We start from the raw sequence: 25901 nt of genomic DNA on the forward strand, positions 1-25901 counted from the left end.
GCGGGGCCGCGGCGACCGGCTGTGTCTGCGCCTCGCGGCCTCGGAGCTCGCAGACGCTCGGGGAACATGGCGGCGGCGGAGCCGGCGGTCCCGGCGCTCCCGGGCGGCGGCGCGGGCGCGGGGGCGCCGTCGGGTACGGTCCCCGTGCTCTTCTGCTTCTCCGTCTTCGCGCGGCCCTCGGCCGTGCCGCACGGCGCGGGTTACGAGCTGCTTATCCAGAAGTTCCTCAGCCTGTACGGCGACCAGATCGACATGCACCGCAAATTCGTGGTGCAGCTCTTCGCGGAGGAGTGGGGCCAGTACGTGGACCTGCCCAAGGGCTTCGCGGTGAGCGAGCGCTGCAAGGTGCGCCTCGTGCCGCTGCAGATCCAGGTGGGTCCCGCGGGAGGGCCGCGCGCCCCGCCGCTGCTCCCGGTGTCCGTGTGTCCCCGTCCCCGCCGCGCTCCTCAGGTGCCCCGCGGCGGCGGCCCTGTGCGCCTCGCCGGCAGGAAAGGGCCGCGCCGCTGTCGCAAGCCTGGGGGACGGCCCAGAGAAGGTGCCAGTCCGAAGGTGACAGTCACCAGCTGTCCTCGGCCGACAATGGGGCGTGGGCCTCCCGGCGAGTGGCTGCGCGCGCGAACGCCCCCACGTGTGTGGTCCTCAGCCGCCCGCATCCGCTTTGTGTGCCGGGAGCGAGTGCCAGCCTCCTGCCTAACCGAAGGTCTGTGCAGTAGTAGCTGTTTGTACTTTGGGGTGATGCAGAACCGGGGAAAAGAGACTGTGGGGAGTATTGGCCTTAGGGTTTTTTCCGGAGTTGTGTTTACTACTTTCGGAAACACAAACTTCAGGAGTCATATCCTTTCCCTCCTCCTCTTCTCCAGCTTTCAGCTTTTGGTCGTAAACCTTTCCTGTCTTTTAGTGAAATAACCATTTGTTCAGCTTCTTCCTAGTAACTGTCCACTGAATCTATTGATTCGATCACCTATGTTGAAGAAGTCGGACTCAGGATTGCAGCGCCTTCCGTAAATACCCAACTTTAGCTAGACCATCCTTGCCTGGTAATTTAATGCTGGCTGAAAAAGTTGTTATACCTGAGGATTATTTTATAGCTTTTTAGTATTTTTAAAAAGCCGTGGTCTAATACTACGCAGATCTGCCTGGTATATTCTTTTTCTGCTCAGCTCTGAGGACTCACTGGAGGATTTATATTTTTGAAAAGCAAGGACAAAAGATATAGTTTAGGAACTACACCCTCAACATTTTTTTTAGTTGAAAAACTGATGAACCACTTCTTTGGAAGACCAAATGGAAATGTGGGATTTGGGGTTAAAAGGCATTTTAATATCAAGTGTCATTTTCTGAGGACTATTCTCCAGTTTTGGGTTTTTGTTTTTTTTTTCAGTTGTAGTTGACCATAGAATTGATCTTATCACCCCAGTACCCAGTCCAGAAGCGTCCAAGGCAGGTACTTTAATTGATTAAAGTTCCTGTTTTCAGAGAACAAAGGCTAGGAGATTTTTATGGTCAACCCTTAGAGAGCCGGAAGGGAAGCAGTTGGTGTCTGAGACCCTAGAATTTGCCCTGCCATTGGGAGAACTGTGGTTGGTAGGTGATTTCTCCTCCCCATTTTCATGTCTTCAAGAGTTCATGGCTGACATCTCTCTGCAGCCTTCCTTGTCTGTGTATTTAGATTATCCCTGCCAAAATACTGAAGAAGTTGGATGGATGTACCTTTGACAAATCCATTAATAAAGGCGAGACTCCAGATACTAACCAACGAGGTCTGGAGCTTTGCTGAGGATGCTGACTTCTTCGTGATGCCTTTCCCACAGTGGGTGGGAGGGAAGGTGGGCTGTTGCCTAATACGATGCTGTGCCAAACCAGTGTCCTCCCCACATCTTTAAGGCTGCCCCCCCATTCCCCACCCAGGAGACGATTTTTATTTTGAAAATTCAAGGCCTCACTCTGATAACTCTTTTTACTTAAACATTCTAGAAATCAATAATATGTATGTATATATCTGAAATGTATTGCAGTATTTCTCAAAAGGCAGTATGTAATGCAGGTCACTTTTGCACTATTTTGCTTGGCCTTGGAGATAAAATGTAGTTAATTTTTGTCGCTTTTGAACTATTTTGCTTGGTATTGGACATAAACTGTTAATTTTGTATGGTAGTGTTTAAAATAATTTTAACAGTACTACTCTGTTCCGTACTTTTAAGTGTTTTTATTCCCTAAATAGTCTGAAAATTCTTAAGCATCTCTTACATGATACTTTATATGTCTTAAAGTACTTAAAAATGTTTTCCTTTTCCATTATTTTGTTTTCATAATCACAATAGCTCGACTGCTTCAGCCAGGTGCCTTCCCCAGCCTAAAAATAGAAAATGTGGAGGGATACACACACCCATATCATATCTGTTTGTATACTTATTCTGATAGCTACGTATATCTGTGTAAGAGGATATATATGTGTCTGTGCCTGTGTGTATATTTATACACCTGTGTATATGTGTAATGGAGACTTTGAGAAAAGGAAGGTATTTGCGTGGCCATTTTACTGTAATTTTGGGGAGCTTGGCTGTATAATCCTAGAGACAAGGACATTCTTTGGCTAGATGAGAACATAGAGTAAGTGCTGTAAGTGCCTGGCGCAGTGAAATGTGAACATACATCGGACCCAGTCCTTGTTCCTGACCTAATAATCTCACTCCCTCATTTTGCCAAAGAGCAGAACCTAGAGGAAATTGCCCGAGGTTCCTAATGGTAGAGCTAGCAAAGCATGTGAAGGTCCCTCTCTTGCAGCTGGCCATAGCATCCTTGTTCTCTTTTTTTGCTGAATGAAAATATCGAGCAGAGTGGAAAGCAAGCCACAGACTTGAGCCTGTAACATCTCTCGTTTGGATGCTGTTTACTGTTTCTTCGGAACAGATGCCTGTCACTTAAGAAGACTCAAGGTAGCTAGCTGCTCAGTGAGCCATGCTCTGGGGATGCTCAGCCCCTGCTCCCAGGAGCAGGGGCAAAGACCATACGGTGGGCCGGGTGTGGCCCACGGCTGAAATAAAGCCATTTGTTCTTATTTCTCCAAAAGTAGGCCTTAGAGCCTCTGCGGCCCTGGCTCATGTACTCTGTATTCTGGAATGGGTTCTCAATTTACATAGGGGTCTGAGTTTGCCTTCATGCTCATCCTGACTGCTGTTGCTAGTGACCTTGTAAAACACACTGGTTGCTTGTGCCAACCCTGGTGATTGGTTAGCGGTTCTATGAGGCCTGAGCTTGAAGACCCCCCATTGCCAATATTAGGCTGTGGTAGCTGTTGAGCGTCTTCTTTTCTGAACTCTTCGGACCGAGTGACCGAGTACCTGCTGACAGCTCAGGTAGCTAAAGACAGTTCATGCTTCAGGCATGGTGTATGAATCTTCAGCTTTGTCAGAATGCCTCAAGTCTGAGGAATTTTGAGATGCAGGGGAAGGCATGTAAATGAGAGGATCATACCGTGGGGAATGGAGGTCATTCTTTATGACTTATACGCGCGTTAATTTTTCCAAAGGTATTTCCCAAGTTTTAACGCGTGGAACATTCAACGCTGCAAACTCCTGTAAATTTGATATCATACCACTCCCAGTGTATTTTTCCAGCTTGTCACCAGCAAAGGCAGAGCCCAAGCAGAAGAGAGGAAGAAATGGCTATTGTGAGAATGACACCGGTGAGAGGATTTCCCTGCGGTATGTAGGAGGGAAGGTTCTGGCACCTTAGCGTGAGCAGCAGATAAGGGCATCCCTGGGAAGGTTATTTTGACCTTTTTCTGGGATGGTTAATTCGGAAGGGATTCTGCTCCAGCTTTCACTTTCTTGGAAGTTGATTCGTACCATTATTGTTTTAAACAGAGCAGCGGCTTGGACATTTTAGAGCTAGGAATGATCCCCCAGTTGATGGTGGGGAGGGAGAGAAGGCTGGATTTAGAATGACGAGGGCAAGGCCTTGGGTCCCCTTGGGTGTTGTAGTTGCAAGGGAGTGATTTTTTGATGGCAGAACCTTTACCATGGCAACGTGCAGGAGGAACAGGTACATGAGCTAATGCTCATAAGCTCGTGAGCATCTCAGGTGGCGGACAGTGTCAGAGGCACTGGAGAAAAATAGCTGGATCCTGCGGGTGTGACACTGTCTCAATTAGTATTCTCAGTTACTGCCCAAAGCATAGTACACATTTTGCCTCTTGTGGGTGCATTAGAGGCTGCCTGTAAATCAGCTTTGTTTGAGAGTGGGGTGCTCTGATCTGTATCTGGAAACATTCTTTTAGTTTGCCGAGGGGAATCCAATGTAGATGCAAATGTTACTGTGTTCCTGGGATCTTGCCTTGACCCTGACCAGAGGCACAATCTAAAGAAACCCCTCTGTCCTCAGCACTGAAATGGGTGGAGTTAGCTGGCCTTCCTGGGGCAGTTAGAAAGCGATATTTTAACTGATAAGCTTGAGTTGTAATCTTGATGCCAGGGACATTAATGTTTATGATAGGTGAGTATGTTTTAGGAGTGAAGTGAATATTCCCTTGCCGTCTGAATTAAAAAGCCCCACAGCTGTTTTGCTAGGAACAGATCACGTAATTGTAAGTCTTTTGGTGATATTTGGAAATCCACTTTATGAATCACTTCTTAATACTATAGACCATGTCAGCATAACAGGTTAGGCAGGATCACTATTTCTTCATATATATATTTATGGATTTCTTGAGGTATCTTAGTGGTAAGTGGTATTTTAACTTCTCTACAGAAGAACTTTTGAACATGTCCTGGATTACAGAGTGCAGTGTATATTGCCTCCAGGGGGGATATCACAATAGCCTAACATATTGATTGATTACATGAAGCTGATTTAATCCTTGAAATAGCTCTGTGAGGTAGATACTGTGTGTATTGCCTTGTTTCAGATGAAGAAGCTGCTTTTTGGAGATGTTAATGATTTGCCACACTGCACGTAATTGAAGTTTGTGCAGTTGGTATATGGACTCGGATTCTAAGGCTCCCTGGCTGTCCTGATCCCCGATAGGCACCTTTGTGACCTGGAGAGTCAGGTCGCAGACCTCTGTTTTGTGTTAATCCGTATTGGAACAGTGCCTCACCATACCAGTGGTAATCAGATTTCCTCGGAAACACTTCTCCATGAAATAATGATAACTCATCTCCCTTTCTGGACCTTCATGCCTATACTGTGACTTTAATAGACCACCAAAGTTTCAAAAACATCACATTTACAGCTCTAAGCTGGAATCATTCTTAAAGATACACAGTTAACTCCCTGTAGTCGCTTGCTTGCTCGAGTGTTGCTATAACAAAGTACTACAGACTGAGCAGTGTATACAACAGAAATTTTATTTTCTCACAGCTCTAGAGCCTAGAGACCCGGCTTGGTTCTGTGAACGAGAATCTGTTCAGGACCTCTCTCCTGGCCTTTGGTGGTTCGTCGGCCGTCTTTGGCATTGCTCGGCTTGTGGACACATCACCGTGATTTCTTGTCTTCTCATGCACATGGCCTTCTCTGTGTCCAGATTTCTCCTTTTTATAAGGACGCTAGTCCTGTTGAATTAGGCACCCAGTCTGCTCCAGTATGACCTCATCTTAACTAGCTATATTTTCAGTGACTATTTCCAAGTAAGGCTACTTTGAAAGGTCCTGGTGGTTAGAAATTCAACATATGAATTTTGGAGCCCACATGCAACACTCACCATGCATTGCTTTGATGCGGGGAACAGAATGGTGCACCATTTGTTCTAAGCAAGGTGGGGCTGGGGCGCGGGAGCCACTGAGCAAGGGCGGAGCAGATTCCTTGCAGGAACATGGCCAGAGCACGTGTGAAGTGAAGAAGGGTAGATTGGATTTGGGGGTGAAAAGTCTTTCAAATATGAAATCTGAGCTCAACTCCTAGCTATGACAGTTCTAAAGAAAGTGGGCAAAAAAATTTATCCTTGAAATTGTTCTTTTAAACTCTTGCTTGAGGAAGCCATTGGTTGTGGTCAGTTTTGTGTATTAAATTATGTATATTGATGTATGTATTTTTATGTATGTATGTGTAAAGACATATATAGATATATAAACATGAGAGTATGCATTTATACACATTTTTATATGTTATTTCTTCATACTTCTAGAACATGTGTTGATGTGTAATTGCCACACTTTTATGTGTAATGGCATTTGGTCAAATCCACTTTTTTTTTTTTTTTGGCTTTTTGCCTTTTCTAGGGCCACACCCACAGCATATCCCAGGCTAGGGGTCGAATCGGAGCTGTAGCCACCAGCCTATGCCAGAGCCACAGCAACGTGGGATCTGAGCCGTGTCTGCAACCTACACCACAAGTCACCACAACGCCGGGTCCTTAACCCACTGAGCAAGGCCAGGGATCGAACCCGCAACCTCATGGTTCCTAGTCGGATTCGTTAACCACTGCACCACAGTGGGAACTCCTCAAATGCACTCTTAATTTGCTTTCATGCAGTTGCAGCATGTTTGACGGTGAGCAGCACTTTTAGTTACCCACAAAGTTTTGGTTTAAGAGAAATTTCTGAATCAAATTTAGGAGTCCCCAAGAGTTCCCTCTGTGGCACAACAGGATCAGTGGAGTCTCTGGAGCGCTGGGACACAGGTTTGATCCCTGGCTGGACACCATGGGTTAAGGATCTGTTACTGCTGCAGCTGTGGTGTAGGTTGCAACTTCAGCTTGGATCTGATCTGGCCCAGGAACTCTATATGCTGCAAGGCAGCCAAAAAAAAGAAAAAAATATAAGTTCCTAAATTATAGAGTGAGGGTGTGATATAAGAATAATTTTTGGAATTCATATGGATTTGGGGTAGATGGGGAGGTTGGTAAGACATACAGAATTTTTCAGGGTTTTGGTGTTTTGTTTTTTTGTAGCCTCACATCCTCCTACTGCTATGGCATAGGGAGACAATATTTTAAAATAAACTTTTAATTGTAGAGTAGTGTTAGATTTTCAGCAAAGTTGCAAGGATAGGACAGAGAGTTCCTGCATGCCTGTACCCAGTTCCCGGTCTTGCTAACGTGGTACACCACTGTGGCTTGTTTGTCACAGTTAAGGAACCAACATGGGTACATGCGTATCAGTTGAGCTCCACATGTTAGATTTCACTCGCTTTTCCTTAATGTCCTTTTTCTGTTCCAGGATCCAATCTAGGATACTGATTTTGTTTCGTTGTCCTGTCCCCGAAACTCTTCCGGGCTGTACCAGTCTCTCAGGGTTTCGTTGTTGTTGATAACCTTGACAGTTTTGAGGAGTACTGAGTAGGTATCTTGGTAGACTGGACCTGAGTCTTGGTTTGTCTGAGGTTCTTGTGCTCAGTCCGGGGTGGAGAGGAAGCTCACGAAGGTCATTTTTATCGCACAGCACGGCCACATGCTGTCCCCTTGACTTCACTGATGTTTTCATCTTGATCGCCTTCATCTGGAGGCAGTGTCGGCTAGGTTTTTTCACTGTACAATTCCCGTCCTTCTCTAGACTGTTCTCTGGGGAAGCAAATTACTAAGTGCAGGCCACTGTCAAGGAGATGTCAACTCCTGGAGAAGAGACTGGCTAGACATTTTGACTCATTCAATTATAGCCAGTCATCTGTGCATTAAAAAATTCCTCACCCCCTGACCTCTATGGTTTTTTTCCTTCGTTTAACTGATGGTTTATAGATGACAAGTTCCTATATTTTAAAAGGGCCGGCAGGGTCATAACGATTTCGGGGCTGCATTTTCTGACCTCTCCCTCCTCCTAATATGGCATATAGCTGATGTTGTCCCCTGCCCAGAACAGGTTTCTTCGAGCTGAAATGAGGTTTAGGGGGTCTATGTAGCAGGAAACCCAGGAAACCACAATGTGGAATAATCTAAGATTTCTGAATAGGTAAGGTTTTATTCCTTTAAATATCCCAGTTTTCAATATTTTGCCTGTTTTATGTGGTAGTTCTGAAATGTTACTTCATTTAATATGTTCTTAACAAGTGTGATAAAATGATGTCCCAATTTATAACTTACATGTAGCTTACTACTCTTTCACTGAAGTCTAGACTGAGAACTAGTTGAGCTTTGATCTGCTTTTATTGTATTTGGATTTTTTCTTCATCAGCTATCATATCTTGCTAGTATGAGTTTGCCTATCTCCAGCAGTTTCAATTTTGATTTGCTCTTTATAACCTTCTGTTAATTTACAGTCTGAACAACCAAGCTTGTTAGGAATGTGTACAGCTTGTGTGTTAGTGCATGGCCATCCAGCATACTTTGGCAATTGCCCGGGAGGTTTATTTTGCCCGCTTGCTGGTTTTCACCTATTGTAGAATGGCAAGATCGCTGAGTTTCATTACAATTATTTGAAATAGAACATTTGCAGGTAAACTGCTTTTCATAATGTACCCTCCGCACTTTGTGGATGCCTAGGGATCCATGGTTCAAATTCGAGACTTTTGAGCCAAGATTAATGTTAACGGAGAATTTAAGATACATGGATCATAAACAGTGATTTGTTTTCAACATAATACCCTAAGTATTCATATATACATCATACTCATTGCTTTTGATCATGATTAAAATGGAAGCGTGGTACTTGCATTAAAAATGTAAGTAAGGAAGAAGCCAAAGATGGAGAGTATCATTTAAGATGCTTGGATATTTATTTTAAACATAACTTTATTGGCAGAGCAGGGAAATCCTCTACATAGTGTTAGGATTACAGGTGGCACTCCCGTTCTGACATGAACTTGATGTTGGTCTGCTCGTGGTTAATTGGTGCACATCTGTAGAGTGAATACCAGAAGGCGTCGTATTAAGGTGCCAGAGTCCTTCAGACCAGGACAGAGGTAAATAAAGTGCAAACTGACTAGAACAGTCATACTGTTAAGGATAACAGATTCCTTGTAATGATTCGCTTAATTCCTGGAGTAATTGCTTTTCGGGAGTAGGCCATGTGCAAAGCTACTGAGGCAGAGTTGAGGGCTAGGCTGTAGGGGCAGCCACCACCGTGTAATCAGTATTCAGTTTCTTCTAAAAAATTATCAATAACTATTATCTGTGGGTGGTTTCAGAGAGACCAAACCAGAATAATTAGAGGGGAGATTTAAGGGGTGGCTGGTAAGAGTAGTGCATGGGTTCATTCAGGACCGGACTGCATCCTTTCCAGAGCTTTCTCTAGTTTGAAAAGTGAGTAGAAGGAAAAGCATCATGGACTTAAGAAATTCAGTGAGGTTAAATTCTTGTATGCTGTAGGAATTTTCTTTTTTTTGGTAGATTCATACTGGGCCCAAGTAGAGTAAACTGACAACAGCAACTCATGTAAAGCTTAATAATCTAGTACCCAGTTTTTAACTTAATTCAGTGACTTTGCTGATTAAATATGTGTAAGAATGCAGATGTCGCATTTATGTCTGTCCATCTAACAGTGGTGATGTGGTTGGCATCAGTTCCTTGCATTCTTTTGAGCTCTCAAAGGTTATTCTTGAAAATACCAACTTAATATTTCTTTCTTGATGATAGGAGTCATTCAGGATTTGTTTCTGTTTTTTGGTTTTTTTTTAGTTTTTTGTTCCATAGTCTCTGCTACAGATTATTTTAAATTTTACTCTTTGCGCTTGTAAGCAATGCCATCATAAATTTAAGTTTTTTACTGTTTTTTTTCCTGATTATAAAAGTAAAACATAACTTTACATATAAAATAATATTTGGAAAATGTTTTAAAATGGGATTTGAAAAGTAAAAGATAGGTATTAAGAAAAAATATATAACCACTTGTTAATATTTTCACATATCAACCACTTGTTAATATTTTCATTTATTTCTACTTTTTATTCATAGTTTTACATGATTGAGATACTGTTGAATTGTGCTTTTTTAAAAATTAACATTGGTTTATCAGCATTTCTTCTTAGATGGTGCAGAGTTTTTGATAACATTGGCATATTTTAATTGGCTAAAAAACGTTTGTCATGTGAATGTGTTAAGATTTATGAAGTCATTTTTGTATTATTGGTCCTTGCTTTATTTCTATCACTATTGAAAGCAATTCAGTGAACGTCTTTGGGAATAAATTTTTTTCCTATTATTCGTATCATTCCTTTTGGATAATTGTTGTAGAAATTGACTTAATGGGTCAGTGAGACTGTTTTTCTCTTTTTACTGACCTCTGCTGAAAATAAATGTCATTGTATAACATGTGCTAAATCATTCTTTTTTCTTTTTTCCTCAGCTCACTACCCTGGGAAATCTTACACCTTCAAGCACTGTGTTTTTCTGCTGTGATATGCAGGAAAGGTTCAGACCAGCCATCAAGTATTTTGGAGATATTATTAGTGTGAGCCAAAGATTGGTATGCTTATTTTTTTTTTCTTCAGTTTGCCGAAGCATGATATACATTCATACACACATGTATGTATATTGCCAATTACCTGTTTTTTTTTTTTCCTCCCAGTTACAAGGGGCCCGGATTTTAGGAATTCCAGTTATCGTAACAGAACAGTACCCTAAAGGTCTTGGAAGCACTGTTCAAGAAATCGATTTAACAGGAGTAAAACTGGTTCTTCCCAAGACCAAGTTTTCGATGGTATTACCAGAAGTAGAAGCAGCATTAGCAGAGATTCCTGGAGTCCGGAGTGTTGTGTTATTTGGAGTGGAAGTAAGTACCTCTTGTTGTGTCTTGGACATGGTAGCGTTTGTAGAAAACAACGTTGTTATTTCTAGAATGTAGTTTCATGCATAGACTACCATGTAGCTAACAGATAGAGAAAATAGCTGCCAGTTGTTAAGTGTTAACTCTTTGCATGGCATTAATCTAAGCCCTTTATATCTCTTAATTCATTAAACTCTCAGAAATGCTCTGAGCTAAGTACTTCTGGTCTCCTTATATTACAGATGAGGAAACTAGAACACAGACGCAGTATATCTTGCCCAAGGTCATACAACTAGGTAAAGGATGGCGCTGCATTTGAATCTCGGTTGATTGATTCTTGGGCCTTTGCTTTGAACCTCTTCTTTTGATAACACAGTTTCACCAGAGAGATTATGTTTATTTATGTCTTGCAGGATTTCACCTTGGTTATATTTTTGTTCTAGGAGGAAAACGTTAGACGTCATAGGGTTCATTGTCCTTTGCATTTGAATCATGTACATACATTTTTAAAAGAAAAAACTGCTCATGGGTTCCTAATGGTGGAATTAAATGGATATTTTGTTTGGTGTGTTTTCTTGGGCAGGTACAGACAGAATAGAAATAAATATGCATAGCTTTAAAATAGTTCCCGAATGGAAATTTTTAGATTTTGAAAAAAACCATCCAGACAGTGAAATCTGAATAAGACTAATTTAAGCTACCCATGATATTTTGACAGTAGGTTTCATAGTCGTAGATTTTAGTAGTAGAAAGATGTAGTTTAGTTCCAGGTTTAAAAATATATTAAATATTTCTCTGTTTTGACTTAAATAATGATAAAAGAAGCTGATTTGTATAAATACATCATGCCAATTGCTGTTGCTGACTTCTGCGCTTTTCTTGCTTATTCATCATGAGACCTTGTACATAGTAAAAATCATCTTTGATCCGTCCTCTGGGGCGAATTTTAATGAATTGATCATTTTCCACAGTACTCTTGTCGTGTGACGGTAGGCGGCATTATTAAAATATGCTTTCATTGGTTGTACACTCTACTTATTGTTGGAGAGTGTTTTTACTTTTTCTTCTCGGCTGATGAATTGTTTCAGGTTGGTACTGATGGAATCTGGAATGCATTTGCTAGAGATGTAAACTGGGTGTGTTTTGCTTGTGTTAACAAGTTATTTTTAACTTGGCCAAGCTTTACTACTGGGTACCTTGTAACAAGTCGGTTTTACCACGCAGGGTGGACCTGCAGTACTGCAGACTCATTCTTTGTGTTGGGCACTTGGTGTGAATACAGAAAGAAACCCACCTGTGAGTGGCATCAAAACCAAGTGTCGGCCTTTTGAAGGTCATCCAGATGACACAGATGAAACTCTTTAAACAGACTTCTCACAAAGCTCTAAGACCATGTTCACGGTTCCCAGTACAGAGAACACTGATATAATCCAATTCCTGACTTTACAAAGAGGATATGAAAGCCAAAGATGCTATTGATGCTCAAGATCCCTGGCGAGTTAGAGGCAGAACTAGGTGTAGACCAAGGTCAATAGACCTATAGTGCTCGTTCTGCTTTTCCATGTGGTTGCACATTTGTAAAACACTTGCATTTTACTGCGTCATTACATAGGATTTTTACTTTCCTGCTAGACTCATGTGTGCATCCAGCAAACAGCTCTGGAGCTCGTTGGCCGAGGTATCGAGGTTCATATCGTTGCTGACGCCACGTCATCAAGAAGCATGATGGACAGGATGTTTGCTCTTGAGGTAATTGTGCTGCTTTAAAATAAATCATTTACCAAGTTTTCCAGATAAATTTGAAGAATACTGAATATGTAACAACGATGAAAGGTTTACTTCTTAAATTGTGAGTTTGGTCTGACAGTACCAGACTCTGATTTCCAGGGTCTCTGCTGTGCACTGACTGACCTGAGGTTTTGCCGGGTATCCTGTTTGATGCTGTCTCTATCTTTAGAACTAGATTTCTAGTGATGCCAGATGTTCCTTTACATCGTCTCTTGTGACGCTGCTACAGTTTTGCGCATGAACTAAGAAGTATTCCAGTAAGCATAGCTTGAACTATTTAGAGATTTGCAAATTAAAAACAGCTAACCTAGGCTTAGGTCTTTGGCCAAGACCTTGCCCAAAGGCTAGGGCATGGTGGGTCCATGTCTGGTTCAGCCTTACACTAGATTTCCTTAGACTTGAATTTTTGGGACCAGCATGTGTGTCGCTGACTAGACACCACTCCCACACAGTTTGCTGGCTCTCTGTGCTGGAGTGTGAAGGGGTACCATAGCATCAGGGAGTCAGTCTGTGCTTTCCGTCTAATAGTAGCCTTACTTAAGCGTTTCCTATGCCGAGACTATTAAAAAGCATACTACCACATAATCCTTTGAAACCTTCGCTCCATATGATGGATCACTCACTCTTTTTCTCGCTCTCTCACGTTTAGTTCTGTGATAGTTTTATTTATTTGTTTATTTTTTAATTTTTTGGGTCTCTTTCCTTTTTCTAGGGCCACTCCCGCAGCATATGGAGGTTCCCAGGCCAGGAGTCGAACTGGAGCTGTAGCCACCGGCCCACGCCAGAGCCACAGCAACGCGGGATCCCAGCCACGTCTGCAACCTACACCACAGCTCACGGCAACGCTGGATCCTCAACCCACTGAGCGAGGCCAGGGACCTTACCTGCAACCTCATGGTTCCTAGTCAGATTCGTTAACCACTGTGCCACGATGGGAACTCCTCTGTGATAGTTTTAAAGTAATGTAAATCTGGATTGAATTGCTGAGTTTTTACCTGATTGTGTCTATTGAGAATGGGAAGTGTAGAATTTTTTTGAGACCCTCCATTGCTCCACGCACACACTGATGAGTGAGCCACTTTCTCTGTAGGGTTGCTCAGTCATCTGTAGCCGAAAATGTTTCTGGAGTGATGAGTTGGGCCAAGCAGAGAGGAAAGAAAGGGGAAAAGTCAGTCAGGGGGGAGGCCGATGCAGAAACATCAAGAGTTGCTGGCGGCAGTAGTGGTTTTAAGGTCCTGCTTATATGTCCCTTCTCTTACGGCTGAAGCAGTGAGTCCTGTTTTGGGCTTATAGGTGGAAATAGTTTTATTTATTTTGTTCAACTATTTTCAAGTCTCTCTGAACCCTTGGTTAGGTGGTTCCCAAGTGTTGCTTCTTTTCTTCGAAGCAGAGGTCTTTACGTTATCCTGACAGTCGCATGAGCTAATCAGCTTCCACTTTTCAAATTTCCTTAATAATCTCAGTTGAAACTGCCAGGTCCTTACTACCTCAGCAAGCAGCTCTTTTCCTCTGTGAATAATCTTTATGGTAATTCTGCAGTCCAAAAGTTGAAGTGTTTCCAGGGAAGTGAAAAATTAAAAACGTCTAAAACCGAAAATACTCTTTGTTTGTAAAGTGATTTCAGAAACTTTTGTCCTACATACATTTAAGTTTTTTAGACATATCTTGAATGACCTGAAATGAAAGATGTGTCTTAAACTTGAATGGATGTAGAAAAAGAGTTTTTGAAATCGCTTTACAAGCAAAGAATATTTTTGGTTTTGGGTGTTTTTAGTTTCTCACTGTAGATTTTTTTTTCCTCCGCAGGGCCTCATGTGTGGCGTATGGAAGTTCCTAGACTAAGGGTCAAATTGGAGCTATAACTGCCAGCCTGTGCCTCAGAAACAGCAACGCCAGATCCGAGCCATGTCTGCGACCTACACCAGAGCTCACAGCAAGCCAGATCCTTAATCCACTGATCAAGGCCAGGGATTGAACCTGCATCCTCATGGATACTAACCGGGTTTTTTTTTTTTTTTTTTCCCTGAGTCGCAACGGGAACTCCAAGAAAGATTTTTAATTATAGATCTTTATTATAGAAAATCTTGATTATTGGCAGTTCTATCTTCTAACAAGGCTCAGAGTTAAAAGTCACGCCATTTACCCTTTCAACCTCATTCTTTTTTTTTTCGTCTTTTTAGGGCTGCACCCGCAGCATATGGAGGTTCCCAGGCTAGGGGTCTAATTAGAACTACAGCTGCTGGCCTACCCCACAGCCACAGCAACTTGGGATCCGAGCCGCGTCTGTGACCTATAGCACAGCTCATGGCAATGCCGGATCCTTAACCCACTGAGCGAGGCCAGGGATTGAACCTGCAACCTCATGGTTCCTAGTCAGATTCGTTTCCGCTCTGCCACGAAGGGAACTCCTGAACCTCATTCTTTTATAGGTAGTCTGTAATTTTACTGATTAGGAGTTCAAACAGTGGCAGGATAATAAGGATTTGAATGCAGGTTCCAGCTTTTTGTAAATTTTTTGTCCTTGGACAAATTGCCTAATATCTCTGCCTCATATATTTCACTGATGATGTGAAATATTTCTTGTTTATGGTAAAACAAAAAAAATTAAAACATGCAGAAAAAAAAAATTTTGCTCTGCCTTTTGGCCTCTCCCCCTCCCCCAATACTGTGCCTTGTGCATCTGCATTGCGCATTGACCAAAGTGCCCCCATCAGCAGAAACACCTGCTCAACCGTTAAGAGTAACATGCTCCCAGAATCAACAAGACAGCTCCTTAAAAGATAATGATCCTTCATGATCTTTTAAGGGGCCACACTGATGCTTAGATCTGGATTATGTCAACTGTCAATCAGCCGTCATTTAAGGTACATCCTTCTTTCTCCGAAAACTTATGTAACTGTGCCTTGACTTCTAATGGGCAGGACAATTCTTGGAGCTTTCTCAGGAGCTGTTTTGGGGTTAAAATCCTCAATTTGGCTTGAATAAAATTTTCCATTTCTTCTTCTTTTTTATTTTGTCATTTTAGGGTCGCACCCACAGCATATGGAGGTTCCCAGGCTAGGGGTCAGATCGGAGCTGTAGCCACCAGCCTACACCACAGCCACAGCAACGCGAGATTCAAGCCACATCTGTGACCCACACCACAGTTCACAGCAATCCCTGAGCCTTAACCCACTGAGCGAGGCCAGGGATCGAACCTGTGTCCTCGTGGATGCTGGTCAGATTCGTTTCCGTTGAGCCACGACGGGAACTCCAAATTCTCCGTTTCTTAAATTGAGTGATTAATTTCTCATCAACAGTGAAATAGAAGTAATAATGGTCACTACGTGGGAGGATTTTTGTGAGGATTAAATGAAGTCATGTATTCCCAGCACAATAGTACAGTGCCAGACGTGGTGAACACTCAAATGGTAGCTGTTGCTTTTATTTCTTGCTGAAGCTGTTATTTGTTGTTGTCTTCACAAGGTTCGTCTGATCAGAGCTGTATAAGCATCAGGTAGCTTCCAAGACCCAGAAGGGACGAGTCCTGAGACGTGCTGAGGAGGGAAGGAAAGAATATGGTCTGGGTGGATGCAGAAGAGCTGGGTGCCTTGGGTTCCAGTTGCTGAGGTTGCAGGGGAGAAAGGAAGCAGGTCAGGCCGTGATGGAGGAGGGGTGCCTCATTTCAGATGTTTTCCTCTTCGTCTTAATTTGCTGTGGAGGTGTTTTAGTTAGTCCCTCAATCCTTGGAAGAAATGAGTCATTCTGTGACTCTGAAAGTGAACCAGCCGTCTCGAGGGTTCCCCTTCCTAAGATGGATCATTCGGAGACACTCCACACTGCCTGTTACGATTCTTACGCTAGGAGTTCCCGTCGTGGTGCAGTGGTTAATGAATCCGACTAGGAACCATGAGGTTGCGGGTTCCATCCCTGGCCTTGCCGTGAGCTGTGGTGTAGGTTGCAGATGCGGCTCGGATCCTGCGTTGCTGTGGCTGTGGCGTAGGCCGGTAGCTACAGCTCCAATTCGACCCCTAGCCTGGGAACCTCCATGTGCCTCGGGAGGAGCCCTAGGGAAAAAAAAAAAAAAAAAGATTCTTAAGCTAGTAAGATGTATAGTCACCATTATTGAAACTTCTCTGCCGGGATCTGTGGTGTGGGCTTTATTCCACTCACTTTTTTTGAGCACTTATCATCTGTCAGGCATTTTTCTTTCAACTTATAAATGTAGAGTAAATATGGAATAAAACAAAATAGAACCCTCTCTCTTGAGCCTGATGTCCTTGGCCTTCTGGGGAGTTGGTAGTGTTGCCTGGGAATTTAATGGGTTTAGTCCCCATCTGTGCCCCCCCCCCCAAAATTGCTGCCCTCTCTGAGGCTTGCCACAGTTTGTGTTCTTGCATTTTTAGGTTTGTAGTTCAGAGTCCCCTTTCCTTCCCTTTGGCCCAGTTGAACTGGTTTTACAAGTGTAACAGGAGAACTGGGGAAGCCTCTTAAGCCATGGCCCCATGTGCATGAAACAGCTGGAGTTTTAGTTGCCATTTTTTCAGCCAGGAGATACGATGATTTTGGGTCCCAGTATTGTAGGTGTCCTCATCGCTCAGGGTGGTGGTCAGGCACCTGCCGGGGACTGGAGAAGGTGCTGCTTGTTCTCTTTCCCCGCAGGCACTCTTTCAGGACGGGGCAGGGCAGGCACCACCTGGGAAGGTTTGTGAACTTGACCTGCAAACTTTGCATTCCTAGCAAAGGCCTGAGCCATCCCCTTCCCAAAACAGGTTCCTGGCTTGCTTATCTTTGAATGCAGCCGAATTGGCCGTGTCTCAGGCTTGAAGCTGAGAGATTTTGTGTAGGTTTCTATTGACTAGAAGGTATTTTCTTGCCTTCAGTGTCCCAGCTTGCGCCTAGCATCCCCCAGGATTGTTGGCTTGGGGTGGACCTGGCTCGGGTCAGCAGAGTGCTGTGGAGAAAGCTGGCTTCTTCCTGAGTCATCCCATTTCTCCCTCAGACCTGGCCACAGTTTGCTGTCCTTCCTGCCTCACGGTTACTGAGGCCTGACCTGTGTTAGCACATCGAAATAAAGCACTTGCACAGACACTGAGAGTGTGACTCAGATTCAGACTGACTCACTGCCATGTCCACTGACTGAACAAGGAGCACTAAGGAAGGCAGGGCCACCGGTTGGTGAGGGGGAGCCCTGGGTTTGAATACAGGACGTTCACACCAGGAGCTGCAGCTCCCCTTACATTTACTCCCCACTCTTCTGGCTGAAGCAAACAGACAGTCAGTCCTTTGAGATTTCTAAGGGTTTTGATATGAGAGTCAGGACGTGACTGAAAAGTCAAGAGGAGGCTGGAGTTCCCGTCATGGCGCAGCAGAAATGAATCCACCTAGGAACCATGAGGTTGCAGGTTCGATCCCTGGTCTCGCTCTGTGGGTTAAGGATCCACCATGGCTGTGACTGTGGTGTAGGCCAGCAGCTGTACTACCGATTCAGCCCCTAGCCTGGGAACCTCCGTATGCCGTGGATGTGGCCATAAAAAGCAAAAAAAAAAAAAAAAAAAAAAAAAAAAGTCAAGAGGAGGGAAATTAGTCTCCAGAAGTCTAAAAAACTTAAGAGATACCTTGCACTCTAGTATTTGTCCCAATGTAAAGACTACCAGCAGCCTTGCTTTTGTTCTTCCTCTTTCCCTGTAACTCTGCTGTTTCTTCATTTCTCGAGAGTTCTGTTCCGCTGCTCTGCACACTCTTCTGGTACTGGTTGTTGAGGCCCAAGCTTGCTTTCTGATAGGCAGTCTCTGTCCTTGGGGATGAAAAGGAAGAGTCTGCCGGGGGAAGGTTGGGCCCTCGGATCTACGGCCATCGGAAGGGTTTACTTTGACTCAGTTGGCATGTCCCGGTTATTCAGGTGACCCTTTTATGACGAGAGCCTGATCTGAGTCTCTTCCTCTGACTTGCCTAAGAATCGTGTCTGACCACCTCATCTTCTGCAGCTCTTAGAGTGGGCGTTTCTTGGGATAACAGTTGGTCTGTTTTTTTCCCCTCGGGTTTCTGATCGTTACATCCAGAAATGACTCCCTACTTCCGAATTCTTTTCCCGTCCCCATCCCCTACCCCTTGGCTCTGTTTTCTCTTCTCTTCCCTCCTCACTCCCTTTTTCCTTTCTCCCTTCTCCATACTCTTCCATGCCCCCCCCCCGCCCCCCTTGAGATTTCTGTCCTTTGGTCTTTATTGTGACTCCATTGGAGCAGTTTGTCAGGGATGTTCTTTGACTTGTCACTGAAACTCTATACAACCTTAAATTTGTTTTTTTGGCCATGCCTGCAACTTACAGAAGTTCCTAGGCCAGGGATCAAACCCATGCCACAGCTATATTTCAAGCTGCTGCAGTGACAACACCAGACCCTTAACTTGCTGCACCACAGGAGAACTCCCTCTAATGCCACCTTAAGTTTTAGAAAAACTCATGTTTAATGGTTGGAAAAAGGTTACGATGGTGGCAGTGGTGATGGTTCTGCTACCATCCAGGGTCCTGTTCTTAAACCTCACTCGAGGCTCCTCTCCCGCCAGCCTTTCTTCCTTGTGGGAGGGACGAACAAGTTTAATGTTATCTGTTCAGAGACAGGAAAAGGAAACTAGGAATCACTGTTTTACAGTCCTTAGCCTTGGTTTCCCTTCTGAGCCTGACACGTATGAGTCATAATGTTGGCTACCTGTCATCTTTTACTTGTTTACCCACTAACCGGTTTGTAGTGTGGCTAGTTTGAAATCTCTCCCCATCACTGAATTTGATGGTGTGGTTTTGCTAGAGGACACTAATCATTGTGTCCTGGCCTGCTTTTTGCTGTTTTAATATAGTGTTCATTCTCATGCTTCTTTGTTGATTCATCTTTATCTCTTGTGTTTTTTTTTTTCCCCCCCTAGCGTCTTGCTCGAACTGGGATCATAGTGACGACAAGTGAGGCGGTCCTGCTACAGCTGGTGGCTGATAAAGACCATCCAAAATTCAAGGAAATTCAGAATCTAATTAAGGCGAGTGCTCCAGAGTCGGGTCTGCTCTCCAAAGTATAGGATGTTAGAAAGACTGGGATGCCACTCGCCGTCAGGTGGCAGGACCATAAGCCCAGACAAGCTCTTGTCTCTACTAGAATTAAAATATTAAGGCAAAAACTGGCTCCTTTTGCGCCTCTTAGTTCAAACTTAACTGGTTAGACCATTGGGGTACCAGCATTTAGTTACAGATGTCAAAGGCTTCAGGTGCTGCTTACCTTTTTATGTTCATGTGCTTTTATTTATTAAAAAGAAATTATCATGGAGGTGCCTGTTTTGTCTATACCGTATATACTGATCATACTTTCAGAAGTGCACACTCTTGTGACGTCCTCTTGTGCACAGTGAAGACAAAGAAATACCAGTGATGGTTTGACTTTCGTGTTATTCTAAGGTGTATGTTACAACGTTAATGTGCAGTCAGTGCTTTTACTTTACAGGTTGATTGAAATAGGATTATTATATGAGAATTTAAAAACAGGACTCTGGATCTTGTCACCCCTTTCCCTCTCAGTGCAGTCCACTTATTTATTAAATGGCATTGATTTTACCAGATGAAGTTACGTGAAATAATTATATCGCTTTCCTAATTACGCTAACTTTTTCTGCTCACCAGTCACTGATCTTCTGTTAATGTCTCTTTTTTTAACTGACTCTTTTACCTGGAAAGACTCGTGGGGTCATTGCTTGTTTTAATTTTGGAAACAGATGGGATGGCTTGCAGTGCCATATAATTAGTGGAAGGTGATTTTAAGATCTTTGAAGTATTGCTTTAACTGAGTAGCTTTATAACCATCTTGTGCAAGATTTAGCGAAAAGATAAAGGCTGGATAAAATGTAGTTTTGAAACATCCACATTGTTTGATATTTTTTCCACCTACCTTCTAATTTTTGTTACTGCAAAAGGCCTCAATAATGATTTGGTAGTATTAATTTTGTCGTCATTACTACCCTTCAATAAATTTTATTTTCACTAAATACTTATTGTAGTGTTTTAAAATTTTTTTTAAATACTATGTGAAATACGGAACATTGCTGTCTTTTATATTAAAGTAATTAAAGAAAATGTATTACATGAGTGAAATTATTTTGTCCCCCACAGCATGGCCCTTTGAGTGTGTTCAGGGAGTCTACTATTTTAAAAGGTATAAAAAATTTTGACATTTGTCATCTTTCAACTCATGGGAATTTTCAAAGAAGGAAGATCCTTTGCCTGGGGGGCAAATGGAGTTTATCGAAGGACTTTCTTCATCATTCAAGAGCAGTAGAAATGTTTATTTTGTCAGTGTAATAAACAGCAACCTAGTGTTCCTACGGGTATGTGTAAATTTTTTTTTTTCCCTGCACATTTGTGTGTCAAAAAAGAAGAAACATATTTTTCCACGTTTCAAAGTAGTTTTTTAATAAATTCCACCTAGCACATCTCAGAGTCCAATATGAATGCATATCACCTGGGGAGTCTTGTTAAAATGCTGACTGAATTGCAGTAGCTCTGGGTTCTGTGCCTGACATTGTGCATTTCCAAAAAAAGCTGGTTTCTAGCAGACTGCTTAGGGGGGACCATACTTTATGAGTAGCAGGGATTTAAGCAACATCACCCATTTTTCTCCACTTGCACCCCAGCCCTTCCTTTCTCATGAAACACCCCCCCCCCATGAAGCCTTTTCCCAGCCGAACAGTTCTGTGACCTTGAATCAGTTTCCTATGATTACCATAACAAATGACCACAAACTTTGAGGAATAAAACCACACAGATTTATTGTCTTCAGTTCAGTAGGTTAGAAGTCGGAATTAGGTCTTGCTGGGCTACAATCCATCTTTCCCACTACATTCTAAGCTCCTTGAAAGCGAGACGTATGCATTTATTCTTTACTCATTCCTGAAACTCATTTTGAGAACCTCCTAAGTTCTAAACATTGTATCATGTGTTGAGGACAGAAAGATGTCCCTAGGAAGCTTAGGGTCTAGTACAAGATCAGATGCATCATAACCTCTCAGGGAATGTAAATTGAATTGTGTCAGAGGTTCAGGAATGTCAATATGTGAAAGTTCAGAGTAACATACTTGTGAATTCTGCCTTCTCCCTTCTTTTTTGCAGATCATACAAGCAGGGTGACATGGCCTTATTATTGTAAGAAATCTGAATTGATTTTAATACATTAAGCGTTGAATTTGGAAGTGTCTTGTGATTTTGGAGGTTAAGAAAACTCTTAACTGCTGTAAAGACCTTGAGAACATAAGCAGAAGAATAGTCCAGTGAGAACATAAGCAAAAGAATAAGTCCAGTGTATTGAATTGCAAGGGGAGGTAGAAGCAGGTTCAGGACACTTCTTTTATTGAAATGCTAAAACATCTGATGAAACTTTATGTAAAAAGTAATAAAAGTGATAACGTATTCTAACCAGGAAACCAAATACCCTATTACAGCCATTTAAATACATTTTGGAGCTCCCATTGTGGCTCAGCGGTAATAAACCTGACTAGTATCCACGAGCACACGGATGTGATGCCTGACCTCCCCCAAGTGGGTTAAGGATCCAGCATTGCCATGAGCTGTGGTATAGGTTGCAGATGGAATTTGGATCTGGTGTTGCTATGGCTGTGGTGTAGGCCGGCCGTTGTAGCTCCAATTCAAACCCTAGCCTGGGAACTTCCACATGCTATGGGAGCGGCCCTAAAGACAAATAAATAGATAAATAAATACCACCTTTCTTGGGGTTCCCTTTTGGTTCAGTGGGTTAAGAATCCCGTGTTGTCCCTGCTGTGGCTTTAGTTACAGCTGTGGCTTGGGTTTGATGGGTCCTGGGAACTTCTGCATGCAGCAGGCTTGACTGAAAACAAAAAAACCAAAAACCCAACTCCCATTATTTCTCTTCATTAGGAAGAATATTTTTTCTTTGTAAAAGTTGCTATTTGGGTAAATGCCTTTAAATATGGGGAGAACTTGAAAGAGAAAGATCATGCTCTCAAGGTCTGTTTCAGCTGTAAAATTCTAAAGCAGTTTTATTTATGTGGCTAGGGAGGCCCAGAGATAGATGTTGCTAAAATTGCAGAGGTGATGAAAGGCACAGCAGGATGAGAACCAGGTTACTTTGCACGGTGACCTGTACTTCCTTACATTAGTTGATAATGTTAAAGAAATCAGAAGAAAAGGAGGAAGAACAATAAAAAGGATCCTTCTTGGAATCTATGAAACAGTAGTGTTTATCTTTGCAAAGCTGAAAGGCTGCTCCCACTTCCAAAGCTTTCTCTGCCTCATCCTCAATCTAGTCTGTCTTCTTTCCAGATGGTTTTCTAATTGGGGAGACTAGCCGATAATATGAAAATTGCCATTTTTTCATTGTCAAATAAGAACAAATCCATATTCTGACATAACTGATATTTCCACAATCCTCCATGGAGTGTTACTGTCACTGTTTATCCTGTAGTTAAAAAATTTAAACATCACTAAGCTATCATGAGATATCAGCTACTTAAATATATTTGAAATGGATTTATACAGTAGTTGCCAGTTAGCTTTAGATTTCTTATTCCCTTGTTGCTCTTCTTTATCTCTTAGGCCTGAAATAGCAGGCGTCTGACCAAATGTTTATTTTTAGAAGAGGTTTAAGTCCAAAATGGTGGTCAAGTAGAATGATCCAGCGATGCCCATTGAAGGGATTACACTTCTGATCTGTGTGCTGCAGAAACCGAATTCTGGAACGGGCCCCGCGCCTCCCACTTGGGTGGACACACCCCTTCTCCCTGACAGGCCAACACTAATCTCTCCTTCAGCTGTAAAGAGTTTGCTCAGGTAGTTAGGGCTTCAAATCAGTTCACCCGAAGATCTGCCTTTGTGTTCCTGAACTAATCAGGAGAGCTTGTAAAAGGGTTTGGGCTGTTCCAGGAGAAGGAGAGTCAGTGTGGGAGAGGGACCAGGGCGGAGGGAGGTTCTCTGTTGCAGACAGAAGATGGGGGCCCACAGGACTGAGAAGGTGGGTGGCCTGCAAGGAAATGGGGCCCTAAGTTGTACCAGCACGAAGAACTCAATGTAGCCAACAGTCTGAGTGAGTTTGGAAGCAGGCTCCCCCTCCCCCACCCCCAGGTAAGAATGTGGGCACAACCACACTGGAGCAGCCCTGAGCAGAGAAGGCCCGCGTGCTGTGCCAGGACCCCTACACATCTGGGAGGTAATAATACATTTCTCTTGTTTTAAGCCTCTAAATTATGAGCATTGGTTACATGGCAATAGAAAACAGACCTGCTTTTGCTGCTGCTGTTGTTTTTCTTTGCAATCATGTTTATATGAAGAAAAGGAGGAAGGAAATAAGTGAGCCACCCTCAAAGGAATAAATCTGTGTTTTACATTCTCATTAGCTTCTATTAATTTGTTGCCAGAAAAGTGGGATGGGAGGGAAAAATGTATGTCTGTTGTCTTAATAATACAGCATTTTTCATGGTTAGCTTTTTCCATTTTTCATTGCAGAAAATAGTCTACTTGGAGCATACCTGTCATATGTGAGGCTTTGTTTCTTGATATAATTATTAGTTGCACAGTGTATTTTAGGACTCGACTGTAAAAGTCCCTTGCCTTCAGATTTGTTCATTGTTCTTGCAGCTGTTTTCTTGTTAAATTGTTCCTCCCACTTGAGACAGTGAATGCGAGAAATGAAGGTGATGTGTCTCCGAACCTATGCTTAATACACAGAAGTACTTATTGTTAACATGTTTTGAGTACATGCAGCTTTGAATCGGGCTTCTGGAAAATGCATATTGTGCTTTCGAAATAGCCTCTTTGGCAGTCCTAACTGGAATGCTTTGTAAATGTTGGAAATGTGATTTTTCCAAGAAATTAAGACCCTGGAAAGAATACACGAAACATCCGAAGAAGGCAGGTGTCAATTGTTAGCCGTTACTTAAATGTTAGTATCTGTTTGGTGGTGGTGTTTGTATGCCAGTAAGTGCTTTTTTTCTTTTGGAGTATTTGGCAAAGCTTAAATATTCCATGTCTTAGGATGTTCATACTGGATTTTAGCAATTTATTCCTGCAGGTAGACAGCATAGTTTAGATATAACATTGTGTTTCTATTTATTACATAGCTTTCTTTTCATATTAAAAAAGATGGTTGGGGGAGTTCCCTTCGTGTCTCAGCAGTTAATGAGCCTGACTAGGATCCATGAGGATGCAGATTCGATCCCTAGCCTTGCTTAGTGGGTTGAGGATCTGGCGTTGCCTGTGAGCTGTGGTGTAGGTTGAAGACGTGGCTCGGGATCCGGAGTTGCTGTGGCTGTGGCTTGCCCCGCAGCTGAAGCTCCGATTAGACCCCCAGTCTTGGAATGTCCATGTGCCGCAGATGCAGGCCTAAAAAGCAAAAATAAAAATAAAAAAGATGGTTGGAGTTGGTGGTGGAGGAAGTCGGCAATAAACACTGGAGAAAGAGCTAATAGGTTTGCGATGTATTGTGTAATGGAAAGCTTTAGAAATGGGAGACCAGGCTTCGTTCTTAATAGCTTTGACACCTGGAGCAAGTGGCTCCTTTGTGCAGGAAGAGATTAGACTAAACCACACCACGTGTAGGGTTTATTGCAGTTCTTAATTCTATACTTTGAATCAAATTTAGCATTTGTGTGTCGGAGTGCCTTTCGTGGCTCAGTGGTTAACGAACCCGACTAGCAACCATGAGGATGTGGGTTCGATCCCTGGTCTCCCTCAGTGGGGTTAAGGATCCGGCGTTGCCGTGAGCTGTGGTGTAGGTCACAGACGTGGCTTGGATCCCAAGTTGCTGTGCCTGTGGGGTAGGGCGGGGCCTGCAGCTCCAATTCAACACCTAGCCTGGGAACCTCCATGTGCTGCGGATGAGGCCCTAACAAGACAAAAGAGGAAAAAAAAAAAAAAAAATGGAATGTCCATCATATTAGGAAGTGTGCCAGGTATCTACATGTTTAGTCACTACTCACTCAGTCCTCAAAACAGCCCTCTGATGTAACTGAGGAACTAAGTGAATAAGGAACTTGCCCAAGGTCATCCATCTGGTTGGAAGTGAGAAGGCTGAGATTTTAAGCTGGAATTTAGAAACTGTGCTGTAACTGCTGTAACTATTAGACTATACTCCCTGGCTGTCAGGAGAGCCAGATGTCATTCTAGGGAAGGTTCTGTGTACAAAGCATAATGATGCATGTAGCATGGGTGGCACATGGGAATTATTCCCAAGTTTGTTTTTTTTTAATTTATATGGACAACTTTATGCTTTGTTTGCTATAAATAGCTATTTTTTTGTGTGGGGGAGAGACAACATCATTTAATACTTACTTTAGAGAACTCATTGAGCAAGACGTAAGTTCCATTATATGCCAGCCATCTTGCTCTTTAATCTTCCTTTAAATATCAATTAAATTGATTTGGCTATGCATTCAAAAAAGTAATTAGCCGGAAGTTTTGTCAGCAGACCGAACCTCTGTATTCACATCTTCCAGAGA

General features: G+C 42.9%; 1 protein-coding gene across 1 annotated transcript; it reads left to right on the forward strand.

The window, feature by feature from the left end:
- ISOC1 (isochorismatase domain containing 1) lies at positions 8 to 20755 on the forward strand. Its single transcript, XM_003123901.4, has 5 exons — positions 8 to 372; positions 10215 to 10334; positions 10437 to 10640; positions 12267 to 12383; positions 19320 to 20755. Exons 1-5 carry the CDS (start codon positions 67 to 69, stop codon positions 19464 to 19466), a joined length of 894 nt encoding a protein of 297 aa, XP_003123949.1. The 5' UTR covers positions 8 to 66; the 3' UTR covers positions 19467 to 20755.

The sequence above is a fragment of the Sus scrofa genome, chromosome 2 (genome assembly GCF_000003025.6).
Source record: "Sus scrofa isolate TJ Tabasco breed Duroc chromosome 2, Sscrofa11.1, whole genome shotgun sequence".
Classification (NCBI taxonomy): Eukaryota; Metazoa; Chordata; class Mammalia; order Artiodactyla; family Suidae; genus Sus; species Sus scrofa.

Bases quoted from the DNA above. Each gene is read 5' to 3' on its own strand.
- ISOC1 (XM_003123901.4), top strand. From the start codon at position 67: ATGGCGGCGGCGGAGCCGGCGGTCCCGGCGCTCCCGGGCGGCGGCGCG. The intron at 10,335-10,436 runs GTATGCTTATTT...TTTTCCTCCCAG, and splicing joins TTAGTGTGAGCCAAAGATTG to TTACAAGGGGCCCGGATTTT. The intron at 12,384-19,319 runs GTAATTGTGCTG...TTCCCCCCCTAG, and splicing joins ACAGGATGTTTGCTCTTGAG to CGTCTTGCTCGAACTGGGAT.